The sequence below is a fragment of the Panthera tigris genome, chromosome D2, assembly GCF_018350195.1.
Source record: "Panthera tigris isolate Pti1 chromosome D2, P.tigris_Pti1_mat1.1, whole genome shotgun sequence".
Classification (NCBI taxonomy): Eukaryota; Metazoa; Chordata; class Mammalia; order Carnivora; family Felidae; genus Panthera; species Panthera tigris.
In genome coordinates, this window is record NC_056670.1 from 71,185,409 (window position 1) to 71,203,678 (window position 18,270).

The 18,270-nt window shown below is 36.0% G+C and overlaps 1 protein-coding gene across 5 annotated transcripts in view; it reads left to right on the plus strand.

Annotated features, from left to right (window-relative positions):
* ATRNL1 (attractin like 1) overlaps window positions 1-18,270 on the plus strand; it is a 757,637-nt gene that overhangs the window by 119,224 nt on the left and 620,143 nt on the right. For all 5 annotated transcript variants that reach the window (XM_042960329.1, XM_042960330.1, XM_042960331.1 and 2 more), the window contains exon 10: window positions 7,287-7,441. In XM_042960329.1, the coding sequence (XP_042816263.1) occupies window positions 7,287-7,441 (155 nt within the window). The remainder of the gene's footprint in view (window positions 1-7,286; window positions 7,442-18,270) is intronic.

The following is an 18,270-nucleotide window of genomic DNA, read 5'->3' on the forward strand; positions in this document are numbered from 1 at the left end:
GTTTCTCTTTTTTTCCTTTGCTTGTTTTTTTTTTTTAATGTTTTAAGTGTTTATTTTTGAGAGAAAGAGAGAGAAAGAGAGAAAGAGAGAGACAGAGACAGAGAGAGACAGAGAGAGACAGCACGAATAAGGGAGGGGCAGAGAGAGAGGGAGACACAGACTCTGAAGCAGGCTTCAGGCTCCAAGCTATCAGCACAGAGTCAGACGCACTCACGAACCGTGAGGTCATGTCAGCTGAAGTTGGACGCTCAACTGACTGAGCCACCCAGGGGCCCTGCTTGTTTTGTTTCTTAAATTCCACATATGAATGAAATCATATGGTATTTTCCTTTCTCTGACTGACTTATTTCACTTAGCATTATACTTTCCAGCTCCATCCATGTCATTGCAAATGGCAAGATTTCATTCTTTTCTATGGCTGAGTAATAGTCCATCATACGCACACGCACGCATGCACACAACTACACCCCACATCTTCTTTATTCGTTCTTCAGTTAATGGACCCTTGTGCTACTTCCATAATTCGGTCATTGTGTCTCAAATAACTTTCTATTACTTATTTTTAATTTCATTCCATTGTAGTTAGAGGGCATACTTTGTATATTAATCTTTTTAAATTTATTGAGGTTTATTTTATGACCTAGTATATAGTCTGTCTTAGAGAATGTTACCTACACAGGTAACTGTGTATATTGGTGGTGTTGGCTGTGGTGTTCCTCATAATGTCTGTAAGGTTCGTACTAGTCAGATGTATTTCCTTGTTTATCATATAGTTCAATTCATTTTTGAAAGTTAGTATTGAAGGTTGCTACTGTTATTATTGACTTATCTGTTTCTTCTATTATGTCCATTTTGCCCCATTTTGGGGGTGTTCTGTTGTAAAGTCATATGTGTTCATAATTGCTAGACCTTTGTGATGGAATGGTCCTTTTATCACTATGAAATATTGCTATTGAAGTCTAGGAACGTTTTTGTTTTAATGTCTGTTTTGTTTGATGTTATAGCTACTACAGCTTTCTTATGTTTATTGTCTGCATAGAATATTTTTCTATCCTTTTTCTTTCAATATATTTGCACCTTTCAATCTAAAGTATGTCTCTTGGAGAGCATATAGTTGGCACCTGTTTTTTTTTTAATCCTGTCTCACAATCTCTGCCTTTTATTTGTATATTTTAATAGCTTCAATTTAATGTTATTTTTGATATATTTGAATTATCTGCCATTTTACTCTTTCTTAAATATCTCATTTGTTATTGTGGATAATAATGCTTTTTGTTACTCTTTTTTATTGCTCTTCCTATTAGATATTTTCTAGTGTAACATTTTAATTCTTTAATGGTTGTTAACCATTAAACAACTTTTTAGTTTAGTGTTTAGTGTTTGTTTAGTGTTTAGTGTTGGTGTAGGGCTTATCATATATATCTTATCAGAATATACTTCAGACTTCTACTAACTCAACTGCAGGGGAATATAAAAATGTTTCTTTTTTAGAACTCTATTCTCTTTTTCGTCTTTTTTTTGTGGTATGATAACTATATATATGTGTATATGTATATATGTATATATATATATAATCTATATATGTTACAAACTCAACAATATATTGTTATTATACTAATTTTATATACTTTTGTATCTCAAGGAAATAGAGTATAAGGAAGAGCAAGTATATATTTCTTATGTAAACTTGTATTAAATACTTTTTTGTGTTTCTTTTTCATTTGTTCTTGTTGATTTATATTACTATTTGGCATCATTTTCTTCAACGGAGTTTTGCTTCCCTCTGTCACTTTGCTGTTATTGTCAAATATATTACATTTCTATATGTTTTAGGTCCAGCAATGCACTTGTATATGTGTTGTTTTATAACGATTGTTTTTCCTTTCTAGCACTCTGGATTGATATACCTGACCCAAAACTGAACAACTTCCTTTAGTATATTGTGAGGAGGATTTTCTCCCCAAAAATGTGTTAATTTTTGTTCATCTTGTAATGTCTTCATTCTGTTCATTTTTGAGAGGTAATTTTATAAATATAAGATTCTTGGTTGACATTGTTTTCCAGATTTCTTGAGGTATAATTGGCAGATAAAAATCATGTATTGTGTATATGTGATGTTTAGATATATATACACGTGAAACGATTATCATAGTCAAGCTAATTAACATACCATCATCTTACATAGTTCCTGTTTTTTTGTGTGTATGGTAAGAATGCTTACAATGCACTGTCTTAGCAAATTTCAAGTATACAATATAGTCTTATTAACTAGAGTAACCATGCTGTATATTAGATCTTCAGAGCTTATTTATCTTGCATAACTGAAATATTGAATGCTTTGACGTATATCTTGACCCTCCCCACCCCCCCTCCAACACTGGGTCCCCCAGCTCTTGTAAACCACCAGTCTACTCTGCTTTTTTGAGCTTGACTTCTTTTTAGATTCCACATATAGGTGAGATCATGCAGTATTTGTCTTTATTTCACCTGGCATAATACTCTCCAGATTCAGGGGCACCTGGGTGGCTCAGTTGGTGAAGTGTCCCATTTCAGCTCAGGTCATGATCCTGTGGTTTGAGAATTCAAGCCCCACATCAGGATCTCCGCTATCTGTGCAGAGCCTACTTTGAAGCCACTGTCTCCTTTCTCTCTGCCCTCTCCTGCTCATATTCTCTCTCTCAAAAAATAAATAAACATTAAAAAGTATTCTCCAGATTCATCCATGTTGTTGTAAATGGCAGGATTTCCTGCTTTTAAAAGGCTGAATATATGTATACATTTTCATTGCTGACTAACATTATGTATGTATGTGTGTGTGTGTGTGTGTGTGTGTGTGTGTGTGTGTGTGTATATATATATATATATTACATTTTCTTCATTTACTTACTGGTGGACACTTAGGTTATTTCCATATCTTGGCTACTATGAATAATGCTTCAGTGACCATGAGAATGCAGCTATATCGTTGAGATACTGATTTCTGAGATACTGATTTCATTTCCTTTGGACATACACCCTGAAGTGGGAATTCTGGATTGTATGGTAGCTCTTGGTAGTTCTGGTTTTAACTGTTTGAGGAAGCTCTATACAGTTTTCCAGTTGATTATTCCAATTTACTTTCCCACCTTTTACTCCACAGCCTCAGCAACAGTTGTTATTTCTTATCTTTTGGTTATAGCCATTCTAATAGGTGTGAGGTGATATCTCATTTTGGCTTTATTTGCATTGCCATGATGATTAGGGATGTTGAGCACTTTTTCATTTATGTGATGGCAGTCTGTGTGTCTTCTTTGGAAAAACATCTATTCAACATCATTTGTCTATTGTTTAATTGGATTGTTCTTTTTTTTTTTCTGTTGAGTTATATGAGTTTTTATATATTTTGGATATTATATTTTCTCCATTCTGCAAAACCAAGCCCAGTGTTGAGGGCCTCCCATTTTTTTCCCCTTGGGAAGTGCTTGAAGTGTTCAGGGTTATGCATCTTCTTCCCGTGCAACAGGGTTGAGCCAGCTGTGTGTACTCATGAGCCATGTGCAGAAGTCACGTGTGCCACGTGGGGGAGGGAATTATGGATCGCTGGGGACATGTCTGTGCTATTTGAGGTATGTTTGCAGGTGATGTATCATAAGAAGTTCATGGATGGGCCTCTTGGTAGAGTTCATGAGGTGATTAGTAGAAACCTTAGCTCTTCGCTGAGTTTTGTGCCCTAGTCACTGTGAGTGCCCTTTTTCTTCCTCTGCCAGTCCTCTCATAGTTCTGGATGGGGTGAGAAGGAAGTGGTCTTGTTGGGCATAATCCCACTTGGCTGTGGCAGCTAGACACATACTATGCTGTCATTGCCCCTGTGGGAGTAATTGTAAGTTGAAGGGGTTTCTCCTGGGAGTGCTGTTTCTGCCTTGAGGTGGGGGGGGTGTGATGTGGTAATGTGAAACTGTTCTTACTCTCTTGCGTCCTCCTATTCTTGGAAGTTTTGCTCTAAGTGGTCCTGAGACTTCTCTCTGGACTTCTGGGCTCCCACAAAGGTGCTCTTGTCTCTACATGAGCTGATAAAAATCTGTTTTTGTGGGAGGATGAGGTCAGAAAACTCTTACTCCATCATCCTACGTAGGTCCTGTTTTTTCACATTTTTTTCATTCAGCACACTGCATACGTTTGCGTATGTTATCGTTTCCAATCCCAAGTTGGCTGTATGTCCTGTTGCGTTTCTCTTGTATGCAAAAGCATCATCTTCCTCTTGATGCTTTTATGATTTTCTCTTTCTTTGTGGTCTTCAACATTTTTACTGTTTTATGTCTGAGTGTGGTTCTTTCTGTGTTTTTTCCTACTTGGATTTCATTGAGTGTTTTGGATGTGTATGTTAGTGTTTTTCATCAAATTTAGGAAGTTGTCAGACATTATTTCTGAAAAATTTTTACCACTCTCTCCTCTGCATTAGTGTTCTCAGTAAATGCATGTTGTGGCCCTTAATGGCACTCCACATTTCTTACAGGCTCTTCATTTTCATCTCTGTTCTTCAGATTCCTGAATCTCTTTTTCCTACTTTCTACTTCAGTGATTTTTTTTTTCTTCTGCTTGCTGAAATTTACTGTTTACCTCTCCCATAAATTTAAAAATTTTAATTATTACACTTTTGAACTTTTTGGTGATTTCTGTATCTTTGTTGTTTTATATTTGATAAGGCATTGCCATATTTTCCCTTACTTCTTTAAATCTTGATGTCTTTAAGACTGAACATACTTGTAATAGCTGCTTTGAAGACCTTTTGCTTCATCGGACTTCTGGGGCCTCAAAAGCAATTCTGTTGCCTGATTTTTCTGTGTGTATAGGTTGCTCTCTTATTTCATCGCATGTTATAATTTCTCCTGAAAGCTGAACATTTTACATAATATAGCAACTCTGGGTCCTGATTTTTCTCCTTTTCTGCAACTGTTGTTTGTTTAGTGACTTTGCTGAACTGTTTCAGTGAAGTCTTTTTCTTCCTCCAGTGGATCCTCTGATGCTGCTCCTCCCAGGAGGCAGCCTGGGGTGCCCCAAATCACCCCTGGGTGAGGGTAGTTTTAGCAGGGTTCTCTTGGACTTTTCCTTCTGACCTCTCTGGTGAGCTGAGTGTATTACACCCACCTGCTTGTCACCACTAACTGTTGACTGATTGCTGTAGTATTCTCAACAATGCTCTGGGGCATTAATTGCTTCACAGTCTGTTTGAATTCAGTGTCCATCCCTTTTCAGGGGCAGTCTTTATGAGGCCAGTCTTAGGGATTCTGACCCTCGTAGGGCTCTTCTTAGCTGTCTTTTCCCCTGCTTCTCTCTGGTGAACTTCTGTCTGTTCTACGTTTGAGCTTACTGTTCTCATGGAGTTGCTGGCTGTCTCAGTTGCTTATGACCAAAACCTCCGTTGTTTTTTTGAGTGCCCTTTAGGCTCGGAGTTTCCCCCCTCTTGTTACAAATAAACTCAGTTCCCTTGGGAGAGCTGTGGCACTCTTTTTCTTAGTCTGCCTCTCCCTGGTGTGGGGCAGGGTGAGACTCAGTGCCAGTACTTTCGAATTGTAGGTGGGTCAGTGGCTTATCTTTTCTGGAGTGATAACACTGTGTTATGTGCAGGGCACTGGATGGGGATGGTGGCCTTTGCTCTTCTCAGCTTTCATGTAACTTCTGCCCTGTGACTGATGTGGGGTAAAGAGTTACTGGCCCTCTTAGCCTCCTAGGCCTGATGTATAGCTTGCACTAACGAATGAGGGCTAGGAAGAGGATGAGCATTCAGACCTCTCCTGCTTTTTCCTTGAATGGAGTTTCTACCACCAGAGCTGGGGGCCATGAGCAGTATTGTCTGCCTGCTGTTCCTGGTTAGATATCCATGGCCTGGAGAAGGAGCTCTCTCTGTTATTATCTTTACCCACCTGGGGTTCAACTTATTTATCGTTGAACTGCAGAGGGAGGGTGCAGACACAGGGAAGGATGACAGCAGATAACGGGTCAAATATCATGGACTGCTGCTGTTCTTATTGAAATTTAGTAGATACTGAAATTGAGTAAATATTTATTGGTTGTAGGGTGCCTGGCCCACCCAATGGAAGAGCATGCAGCTCGATCTCAGGGTTGTGAGTTCAAGCGCCATGTTGGGTATACAGATTGCTTAATAAATAAACTAAAAAAAAATTTTTTTTTTGCTTTTTGCTAAATTTTTCTGAGAACTTAAATGTCGTTTTTGTAACTTTTGCCAATTATAGTTCTTTTCCGATACGGTTTGTGGAACTTCTCATATTGCCATTCTGGAAGTCAGCTCCATATTCTTTAGCCGTTAATTGCTATAGGTTTTTGAGATATATATAGTATTTGTACCTTACTTACTATACTATATGTACTAGGTTTACATTTTGATTCTTTTTTAGTAGTAGTGCTTTTTATTTTAGAAAACTTACAAGGTATTGACTCATATGTCTTGCAGCTTTATTATACAGCGATACATTAAAGTGAAATATAATTGTGAGCATATGTTTATAGTACTTTCTCTTAGTTAATTTTTCCTTGAACATTTATATTAATTTAATGTTTCTAAAAATACACATGATTTTACACAACAATATGGATATATCTCAAAAACGATCTTGAGCAAAGGAATGTACACACAAATGAGTACTATGTATATGATTTTACTTTATAAAGTACAAAGAAAAAAATACAAATATAACAGACAATCCTAAAATTTGTGTGGAGCCACAGAAGAATCAGAATAGTGGTAATATTCTTTTAAAAATATATCTCAGTAGTGTTTACTTAGTTGTGTTCATCTTGTGAAAATTCATTGAATTTTAGACTTATGTGCACTTTTATGCATGTTATATTTAAGAACTTAGATAATATATTATGAGATCCATATGAATTATTAGTTTTAACTGAATACAATTGAGAGTAAATTTACTATATTCAACATTCTATTTACTTTGGTATTTAAAATTGGTGGTACTTTGGTCCTCTAGTTTTAAGGACACTTGTTTCCTACTTTTATAAATGAAATAAAAGTTCATAATATACATTACTATAAAATCATGAACAACTATGTTTAATATTGTTGTTTCCTCAAAGCATTTTAAGATACTGTGCATCTCAAAAGACTTCAAAAATATTGAAATTTAGAGGCCATTTATGAGTTATTAAAAAATAAAGCATGTTATTTTCACAATTCTAAGGAAAATTCTATATGCAAGTTAGACCCTTTATATAATATATATAATCAGGGAGGTCTTTTTATCCTGTGTAATACATTTTTAAATTTTATCCTGTAGGACTATTTTGAAAGAAAGTGGGTTTGCCAGATATCTTCATTCAGCTGTTCTTATCAATGGAGCTATGCTTATTTTTGGAGGAAATACCCATAATGACACTTCCTTGAGTAACGGTGCAAAATGTTTTTCTGCCGATTTCCTGGCATATGACATAGGTATGTATCTGTTAGGATTGTACATAGTAGGAAATATCAGCAATTTGTCATGTAGAGATTCTCAAATAATATTAATCAATCGCATGTGTATATGTCATTTTAGAGATAAATTCAGAGATAAATTCCAGGAGAACAGACATTCTAGGTTTGAATGTCCTTTTTGAAGGCTTTGTGTAATGTATCCCTATGTGAGCAATTTATCAGTCTGTTGAGTTTGATTGTTGCCATATTAGTTTTGATAATAGGTAGATAATGGAGCACTGTCAAGTTATATAAATTACAAATAGTAGGAATGCAAGCATTCTAGAGTTAGTGGGTATGAGCAAAGATGCATTTAAATCAAACACACCAGATATAGTTACTTGGTGTAGGAAGACGATAGAAGTCTAGACACAGTAGAGCTAAAGAAGTAAGATCTGGGGACAAGATGGAAACCCAGAACATACCTAGGAATGAAAGTAAAGTATCTAAATAAGAATCTTTTCCAGAGAACCAGAAATACAGTGCATTTTACAGTTCACTTGATTTTAATTATGCTATCTGTAGTCCTATCAATTTCTAAATATTAAATGAATGTATTTTTTGAAATACTAAATTTAGCTACCCAGTAGACTATTATAGTGAAAACATTTCTGTGTATCATTTTATAGATAAAGCCTAGTTGATATTTAAAATATGTTTAGCCGTAGTTCAGAGCTCTTTTAATTGGTGGTATAATGTAATAAACCAATTTTAAGCTATTAAGAAACATTCTGATAAATTAAGAGACCAAAGAATAACACATTTTATAGATTTAAGAGGTTTCTTTTGCTCTTGAAGATCATAAAGATACATAGTCTACTTTGAAAAATTATTTCAAGTGGTGGCATATAAAGAAGTTATACCTATTAATATGAGATTTGATTTTATACTATGCATTTGGAAGGATATTCCTACTGATAAAAATAAACATGCTTTTTAACTCTAAACTATGTGTGTATCTTTCTGTGATTAATTATTAAAAAGAATCCACTGCCTTTAGGATTTTTAGATTCTAAATAATTAAATATTTACCTTTTTGGACTAATAATTTGAAGTGATGATTTATGATCAAAATTGGATCGTCTTGGCTTTTAGAAGGCTTGTAAATCAGTGCTGAGATCCCGAAAAATGGATTAAATGACGTAGTGAATCTAGGCTCCTTATTATGATCTGTCATTGCCAGGCTGGGACCGTCCACATATTGTTTTGGCTGTGGTGATGAGACAGCAAGCTTATTTCCTTGGAAGTAGATGGTTTGTTTCCCTTTTACGAATAAAAATCCTAGAAAAGTGTAGAGTTTTGTTGTCATTGTTAAAAATCTATGAATTGACATTTTGAAACTTTCAAGAAGATTCTTTAGGGAATTTCCACCTAATGTCTCTACTTTAATGAAGAAATTAATGTTGAGCTATTTTGTAGCTGACGTATTGAGAAATTATTTTTATTTCTTCCATATTGTTCAAGATTATTATATTTTAGATTTTATGTATCAAAACAGCTTACCTAGGTGAAAAACATTAGAGGTGTTAGTTTCAGAGAGGCGGGAGAGACAAAGGGAGAGGGGGGAGAGAGAGAGAGAGAGGGAGAGAGATCAGATTATCATTATTCTAATTATTTGTTAAGTGTTTGTAAGAATTAGATACTATGCTAAGGGCTTTGCACACAACATCTTAACCTCTCTAGTAACTTTGTAACAAGGTGTTAATATATTGGTTTCCAGAATATTAAGCAGATGAGAGAAAAGGGAATTTACCCAAAGCCATGCAGGCAGCAAGTGGTACGTATAGCTTTTGTAACTTGCTGTAGTCGTACCGCTTGACTACCACATGATGCTGGTTTTTTTTTTTTTTTTTTTTTTTTTTGGTCCATTGTATGCTCTTAATTTTGGCAACAAATTATCAGACACCTATGTTTAATAATATTTCTTTTTAATTTTTTTTTTTTTTTTTCAACGTTTTTTATTTATTTTTGGGACAGAGAGAGACAGAGCATGAACGGGGGAGGGGCAGAGAGAGAGGGAGACACAGAATCGGAAACAGGCTCCAGGCTCCGAGCCATCAGCCCAGAGCCTGACGCGGGGCTCGAACTCACAGACCGCGAGATCCGCGAGATCGTGACCTGGCTGAAGCCGGACGCTTAACCGACTGCGCCACCCAGGCGCCCCAATAATATTTCTTAATGCTGTAGAATGATAGAAGCAGATATCAGTTTCATTTTTCAAGCAAATTGTTCAAATGGAAGGAAGAACAACATTTTAAACAGTATTATATTTTAACATAACAGTAACAATTAACAAAGCATTAACAACATTAACAACAAAAATGTAAAGCAACCATATAATTCAACATAGGACAAAAGTATTTTGTTTTATCTCATTTGATTATTTTTGTGCAGTTCCCAGTAAAGTTCTCCCCCCAAATCTGTTATTATTCTCTTGGGTTTGTGGCATCAAAGCCTGAAATATTTTCCTGGAAAAAATATTTTTTTTTATATTTCAGAAAATGTATTCCAGAACAATTGTTTTTCCTTATAGAGTATATTTTTTTGTGGAAATAAAATACAACCATTGTGTAATGAACCAACTGGAAAATAGATGTGTTTTGAAAAAAAGTCATGTTCCTAAATTTTCTCTTTAGCATATTACCCTTGGACTTTTATGTCATATTTACCTGGAATGCCTTGAGGAGTTAATTGATTGCTTTGCATTTTGTGATGTTTAAATAAATAGGAATATTTGTGCCATTTAATTTTTCATTGCTCCAAAAAGTACTATTTCAATCTTACTGCCACAGTAATTTTTATAAAGTGAATATTGTTCATCTTTGAGGATATAACCTTGCCTTTACAATTCTCGTTATATTATAGACGATAGATATGGAAGGCACATGACACTAACTTTTTAAGATGGCTGTACCTTGGCATCCCCTTTGAAGGCTGTAGGGAAAAAAACCCCCTAGATCTCTATAATCAGGTTCTCTTAGATCAGGCACTGGGCATCTATATTTTAAAAATAAGTAACCCAAGTGCAACTGGGAATAGACCCAGGGCTGGTGAGTGGGACTGAATTAATTATAACATGTAGAATGATAATATTACCTAATGTTCTAGTCTGTAAATGTAGCTTGAAGTCAGATAACTTTGTTTTTTTTATTATTGTTAGTGGTATTATTATTGCTTTCAGAAAGCCACCATGACACCTTATTCATGGTAAAAATGATCTTTGTGGTAAAGATAACCTTCTGCTAAAGATGTCATAGAAAAACATGCCTCATGTTGATCTCATGTTACTAGACATTTGTACTTTGAAACTCTTTGGCTGTACAGAGTCCACATTATCCTACTAGTTAGTCTTCTGGGGTCAGTAGGAAAAAGGCATCAGGTTGTTTGTTAGTTTGTTTTTCACATCTGTAAAGTGTCAGTAGGTGGTTTGACTGGGGATTTCAACACTTGTAAGTGGGAGCTTGTCATGAATTGAAACATACCTTGAAATCGAACTGGATTTTGAGATAATATTTCAGAATCATCATATGAATAGCTATTACAAGAATTTTTGGTAGGCCTAACATATAATTGTGATGCTTTTAATTACAAATGGTAGTTGTTATTCTTCAATAAGAAAATTTACCCAGCGGTTAAGAAAATGTATAGAATTCTGAAACAAGATGAAGGACAACTCAGAGATACACTGATCATATTTTTTTCTCAAAAAGATAGTAGAAACATAAAAATGTGATTTCCTAGGTTAGATTATTTCAGAATAGGAGAGGGAGTAGGATTTCTATTAGAAATATATCTTGCAGAAAGCAGATATACTGAAACTGAAGCTGAAACTTTAAATCAGATTAAAATAATAAGAGTTTTCAAAATGTTATTTTATTTATTTATTTATTTTTATTATTTTTTTTAATTTTTTTTTTTTTTTTACATTTTATTTATTTTTGAGAAACAGAGTGAGACAAAGCGTGAGCGGAGGAGGGGCAGAGAGAGAAGGAGACAGAATCTGAAGCAGGCTCCAGGCTCTGAGCAAGCAGTCAGCACAGAGCCTGATGCGGGGCTTGAACCCACAAACTGTGAGATCATGACCTGAGCCGAAGTCGGATGCTCAACCGACTGAGCCACCCAGGCGCCGCTGTTATTTATTTTTTTTAAAGTAAGCTCTACATCCAGTGTGTGGCTTTAACTCACAACCCTGAGATCAGGAGTCATGTGCTCTACTGAGTGAGCCAGCCAGGTGCTCCAATAATAAGAGTTTTAAAAATAATTTTTTTGAGCGTGGCAGTTTCACTTATGATGTTAATTTCTTTGTACATAATTATTTAAAAACAAACTCAGTAAACAAAACTGAAAAGTAATTTCATATTTGCAGAAGTAATATTTTATTTGGTAATGTGTGAAAATGTATATAGTTAACCACATAGTTAAAGCACACTAAAGTTATAATTCACTGTACGCTTAAAAATCACTTGACTAGTTTACACAGCATAGCATGCATATTTTTGTACACCCCTGTAGAGTGTGTGTGCGTGTGTATGTGAGTGTACAATGGGTATAATTTTATAAGACCTATAATTTCATTAAAAATCATACTTAAATTAAAACATCTATTAAAAATTTTTTTTAAACATTTATTCATCTTTGAGAGACAGAGCGTGAGTGGGGTAGGAGCAGAGAGAGAGGGAGACACAGAATCTGAAGCAGGCTCCAGGCTCTGAGCTGTCAGCACAGAGCCCGACACAGGGCTTGAACTCACCAACCATGAGATCATGACCTGAGCTGAAGTCGGACGCTTAACCAACTGAGCCACCCAGGCGCCCCTATAATTATTTAATTTTTTGAACACTTCAGCAAAACGATAAAAATTCCAACTTGCTTGATCTTTATGTTTAAAGCTATTTTCATTTTCTGGAAGTTATTTTATTCATATCTTTGCTAATCAACATCTCTCTATGGCGTTTGTTAAGTTCTTAGGGCTCTTCTTGGTGAAAGCAGCATGCTTTGCCTGGCCACCTGAAAGAATCTCTTTGTCCATCAGAAAACCTCTTAGAATTATTCACACATTTTTTTCACTGAATTTAGCCAACTACTGTATTTAACTTTACTGTATTTTTTGCTCAAGGGGTTCTTTTTCTTTCTATAATTTACTATTACATAGAGGAAATAGTAGCTTCTTCTTTTTAAGAAAGAGTCCAGTAAGTAAAGGAAGAAGTGACTTCATTTTGAGAAAAGGGAGAATATTTGTCAAATGTTTCCTATGGTACTTGGCACTTAACAAATGCTTTATAATATAATGCTGATAACACCTAATAACATCTGTGTAGTATATATTACTGTGTTCATTGATAGAGAAGAAACTAATTTAGCATGTTTAAACCCAAACTCACATAGGTCATAAGATTGTATATTCAGAATTTGAACCCAAGCCTAAGTTCAGATTTCTTTTGAATCTACCCTATAATTTGATACTGACTTTTTCCCTGATTTAACAAGAAAAAAATTTGAATGATCTTTAATTGGGAAAAAGGGATATAATATTTGTTAATGTAGCAAGACACTCAAAATTAGTTTTGTTAGGAGATTTAGAGCTAATCAGAATTGTAAAGTCTATTTGAATTTTATTGTGCCTCCCCTCTCCAACAAATTAATCAGAAAGTAACGACCTCTGGATAGAAAATCAAGGAGAAAGAAAGGAATAATGAACAATAAATCTCCATTTCTCTTACCAGATCTACTAGCATTCTGAGAGATTATTTTAAATGCAAAAATTGCTGAATAAAGATTCTTGTAATAAATATAAAGTTGAACAGAAGTTTTCAAATGCCTTAACAAAATCCCAGGGGAAGAAAGGCAGGGGGAAAGCAGTCATGAATATAGAATCAAAATTTAAAAGAAATTGTTAGCAAATAGAACTCAACAGTGTTTCAAAAGTATATTAAATTATGACCAAATAGTAGTTATTCTAGGAATTCATGTATGATTCATTATCAAGGAATCTATAAATATCATTTATTACATCAAGACTATTTATGGAAGTCAACAGGAAATATCAATGTATATTAAAACCATAAAATCATTTCAATTAAGATTGAGAGTCAAATAGTGATACGCACTTTTCCTGACAGAGAATAAGAAACTAAATACATGGTTATTGAGTGAATGTCAGGGGACGAAATCCTGAGTGAAACTGTGGGTATGAATTAGATAACCTAGGAAAAGTGTGCACCTTTTACAACATTAAGAGGAGTTTTGACCTATGGGGGAAAAACCCAGTGAAGCACCATCGTTTAAGGGGCAGGTGGGAAAACATTTTTGGCAATATTTTCTATTATAATTTTTCTACAATATTTTCTATTATAAAAGTATACAAACCATTAATAGAAGTTTTACCCCATATCCATCTAGTTTTGAGTCTTGTATACACAATCTGTGTGTTCTTTTTAGTAATATGAATACTGACTTTTCAACTGGCATTTCAAGTGGATTATTAAAATAATCTTTAAGATGTGTTCTTAAAGTATTACAGATACATATTTTCATGAAAAGCATGAATATATATAGGAAAATTAGCTAATGAATATTCATTTTCCACCTGTAATATATTATGCATCATTGATAAAATAAACCAGTCTCTGAATTTCAGCATAAGTTCTTAATGTAAGTATGTGGCCTCTCATAGGTAGATAATTCCAGTAGTACAGTGTTCTGACTGCTGAAATGCGGGTTTGAGAGACTGATAACTCTAATTTCTTGATCTTCTGTGTATTGAGCGTATAGTTTGTAAATAAATATTTAGTACCTTGCAGTATAAGTTTTTTTATATCTATATTCTAGAGAGTATATTTTACTTTGGTTGTTAGTCCTGTATGGCTTCTCTGTTGGCATGGAATAGTATTTCTGTCAGTTTTCATGATGTCAGTAGCCATGTGGGTTTTGCTTTCATTTGTGTAGACTTGAACTGTTTATAAAGTGATAATGACCTGAGTGCTCTGGAAATACACTGTCTTGGTAAGACATAACAGTTATAGATTGTAGTCAGATTAATAATATAACAGACTTTACAGTGTAAGAATGGGAATAGAGTACATGTAAACAAATTATATTAATTAAACATTGAGCTTTAAGGCATTTGAGAACTTCTACATCCTACAAGAAAACCAATGTGTGTTTTATTGTGAATCCTGATCAAGAATGTGAAAAATCAGCAACAGAATTCATACAGCTGAACTTTCTGTTTTGTAGTTATTGAGGAAGCTGGAAGGGATAAGTAGAGAGTCTGTTTGTAACAACTGCTTCTATCTGTTTCTTTTCTCATTCTCTTGACAAGTCCTGGCGTGTTGGGCAAACATCAGCAAACATGAAAATGTCTATAAGTGCGAAAGTTGCTTACCTCAACAAGCTTTTCATAAGCTTGAAAGTTAAATCCGGTTATTCCTACATGGTTTTATGAATTAAAATGACTTGCCAGCAATTTTAAGAAACGGCAGAGGAAACCTCACATTTACTGTATTGTATCAGTCAGTATAGGTTAGGTTATACTGTGGCAACAAACAGTCCTGCCAGTTTGGGTTCTCTGGAAAGCACATTCAGAGACTGAGTTTAGTGTTCAGGGTGCTTATTAGGTCATTGGGATGAACAGCTATGAAAAGGAGGAGGCTGAAGCAGGATTAGACAGAAGGAAAAGTCAAGCAGACTTTAAGCGAAGGCCACATCCAATCCCAGGGGAACTCTGGAGTTGAAATGTCCATCAGTGTTGTCCTTTATTAGGACTTTTCATCACAGTTCATTCTTTGAGCTACTCAGTTTACTTTCAAATATATTTGCCAATATATATTTCATTCCTTGAGCTCCTCTACCATTTCAGTGACCAATTCTTAACAGGGAGACTTAGATTATTGCTTTGGCTTCTGCAGCTGGTCTCAGGGCTACAATTGATATTCGTCATGTCCCCCTGCAGTATTCTTTCTAAATATCCCTTATCCTCAGTTGGAATCTCTTCTGATCTCTGTGTCTTGTCCCGGACCCTTACCCTTGGGTCTTTGAGTCCTTGATCATCATATGTCTTCTACTGTGGGTATTGAACTTACCCATTTACCATCACCCTTGGTGAGAGGATACCACAAAACACCTAAGTGGATCACCTGTGTATGAAACCTATTCCCCTGCCCTCATTTTGTAACCTCGGTCCTACTTCCCTTTGACAATCAAAGCCAATTATCCTTACCAATATGATGACTCCTTTTTTGCCTGCTTTCTGGTCCCTTGACACAAGGACCCTGAAATACCAAAGTGGCACTATAGCTTGTAGTTCAATGGGATATTGCTGTGGCCCCTGCCAGAGTATTTCTCCTTTGGGGAATAAAATCTCTAATCCTGCAGAGTCCAGATTTCCAGAATAAGAAGCACAAGCTACTCAACTGTATCAGTGAAAGTGAGGCCACTAGGAGTGGCTTTCACTCTTTGGGTTCCTGGACCTCTGTATTCTTCCTACTGGGGACAGAGGACCATTTAAAGTTGCTTAATTCCAAGGTTTATCCTGCATCCTGGTGCTTCAATTGTGCCTATCCAAAAACCCATCACATTGTGTTGTATGACCATGTATCACATGGTTATGACCTCATTCCTGTACTTTGTTTGCTGTAGTGTGTCTCCTGATAACATAGGATCCCATGCTGCTTGATCAAACACTTCATAATTTTCAGGTTAAGACCATGTGGTTGGGAAAGCAAACTGATACTCAGAATATTTATCTCTTCTTGTCATAATGAATTGTTGGTTCAACTAGGGTGGAAGGGTCCCAATGTAGTCAACTTGTCGCTAAGTATATATATAGTTGGTGTTCTTGGGGAATGGTTTTATCTAGAGCCCAGAGTTGATATCTTGCTGTCAGGATGGATATTTGCCAGTAACGTCTGCAAGATCAGCTTTGTTTAGAGGAGCCAAGGCAATTGCCTTTCTCCATGACCTCCATCTCTCTACCATGGCTAGTGTATTTATGCTAGTATGCTAGCACTGAGGTGTTCTGTAACGGAGACTAACTGATGTTAGCTGCATTAGTTGTTTGTCTATTGTTTATTGTCTCTTCCATGTTAGATGCTCTCTGATGCCTTTAATTTATGTCACAGAGTTCTTTACATTTTGTGCTCATTCAAATATATCCATGCTCATGTTCACTCCAGACCCTCCTTCTTTCTGATCTTTCGATATTTTTTTCTGGGCTGCTGACCTGTCAGCTAGGCCACTGTTTACTGCTTTTGGGCCATTTCTCTTTGGATACGGTGTGGATGAACACACTGCCTCAAAGGCCTGCCCACTTGGGAGGTTTTTTCCTTTTTCACTGTTTTTCGAGGCCACTCCGAAGTGAGGCTGTCTATGTGATGTCTACTTTTGACTTGTGCTCACATATCAGGCTGAAATATTTGCATTTTTCTCCTCTTGGTATCTGGGCATAGAGGATTCTTCATATGACCACGGTTGTAAGATAACAGGTGTTGGTGTAACACTTGTAGGTAAAATGGGGTCTGAGCTACCGGTTCATGCACATTGTTTGTGCATCGTGATTTTGCTCATGCTTGCTCTTGGGTGCCACTTCCATTTTTATGTTCTTACTATTCTTGGTAAAAGAGCCAGCTCATGATATGAAACTCTGAACACATGGTCACTTGATAACCCATGTCACCGACTCCATCTCTACCAGGGCCAAATAATGTGGCAGAAATAAGAGTATAAACTTTTCCACCATGGATGGCATGGCCTTTGACATGTGTATGGGGTCTGCATTGGGATTTGTTCACTGGAACTTTCTGTATTTTCATGTGCTACTTTTTCCAACAGTGCCACCACCAATAGCCATAATTGTATTGGGTCATGCAACCTTAACTTCAGGGCTGTGTACCTGTGTAGGTGAACCTATAGCAGAGCTGTTCCCTACCCTAGCATGTACTCACAGCTGGCAGCCTTTCATGTTCTTCAGTATGTGGGTTGGAGTAGTATTTCCAGGACTGAAATACGCTACCTTCAGAATCCAAAGAGACCTACCAGATGGTTTGTTTTCTGCCTTTCTTGGGAGTTGCAAGATGTAGTAATTGGTCTTTCAGTTCAGATGAGCTGTCTTAGAATGTTCTTGACCACTGGATCCCTAAATATTTTACTAATATGAAATCTGAATCTTTATAGATTTTATCTCCCACCCCTTGAAGCATATATGTCTTAACAAGGCCTCCATTGTCTTAGTCATTCCTACTTATCTGGCACAGTTAGAATGATGTCATTAAGGTAGTGGAACAATGTAACGTTCTGAAAGATGTCCAGTAGGACCAAATGTATTCTGACCGTGTTATGACAAAAGGAGGGAGACTGATCCTGAGGCAAAATTGTGAATGTATACTATTTTCTATTCCATATAAAGGCAAACTGTTTTTAATCCTTTTTTTGATAGTGTTAGCAAAGAACACATTTGCTAAAAATGGCCATTTTGCAAAGAGACGCATTTTGCATAGTGCCTGCAATTTGGGCTACTAGTTACTAGTAGGCTCTTGTCATTTTCCAGGCTTTGTTTAGTTTGTGGAGCCTAGACTGGTGATTTGAATGGAGATTTGATGGGGTCCATTATCCCTGCATTCTTTAGATTCTTGAGGGTAATACTAATTCCTGCCACCCACACTCCCTGGAATGTAACATTAGTTTAAGATATATTATCCAGGGGGTAGTTGTTTCAGAAGTTTCCACTTGATCTTTTCCACTGTGATAATCAAGGACCCAATGTCAGTGTTGTGCCATTTGCCAGAAACATGCAGGGCATGACCACTGCACAG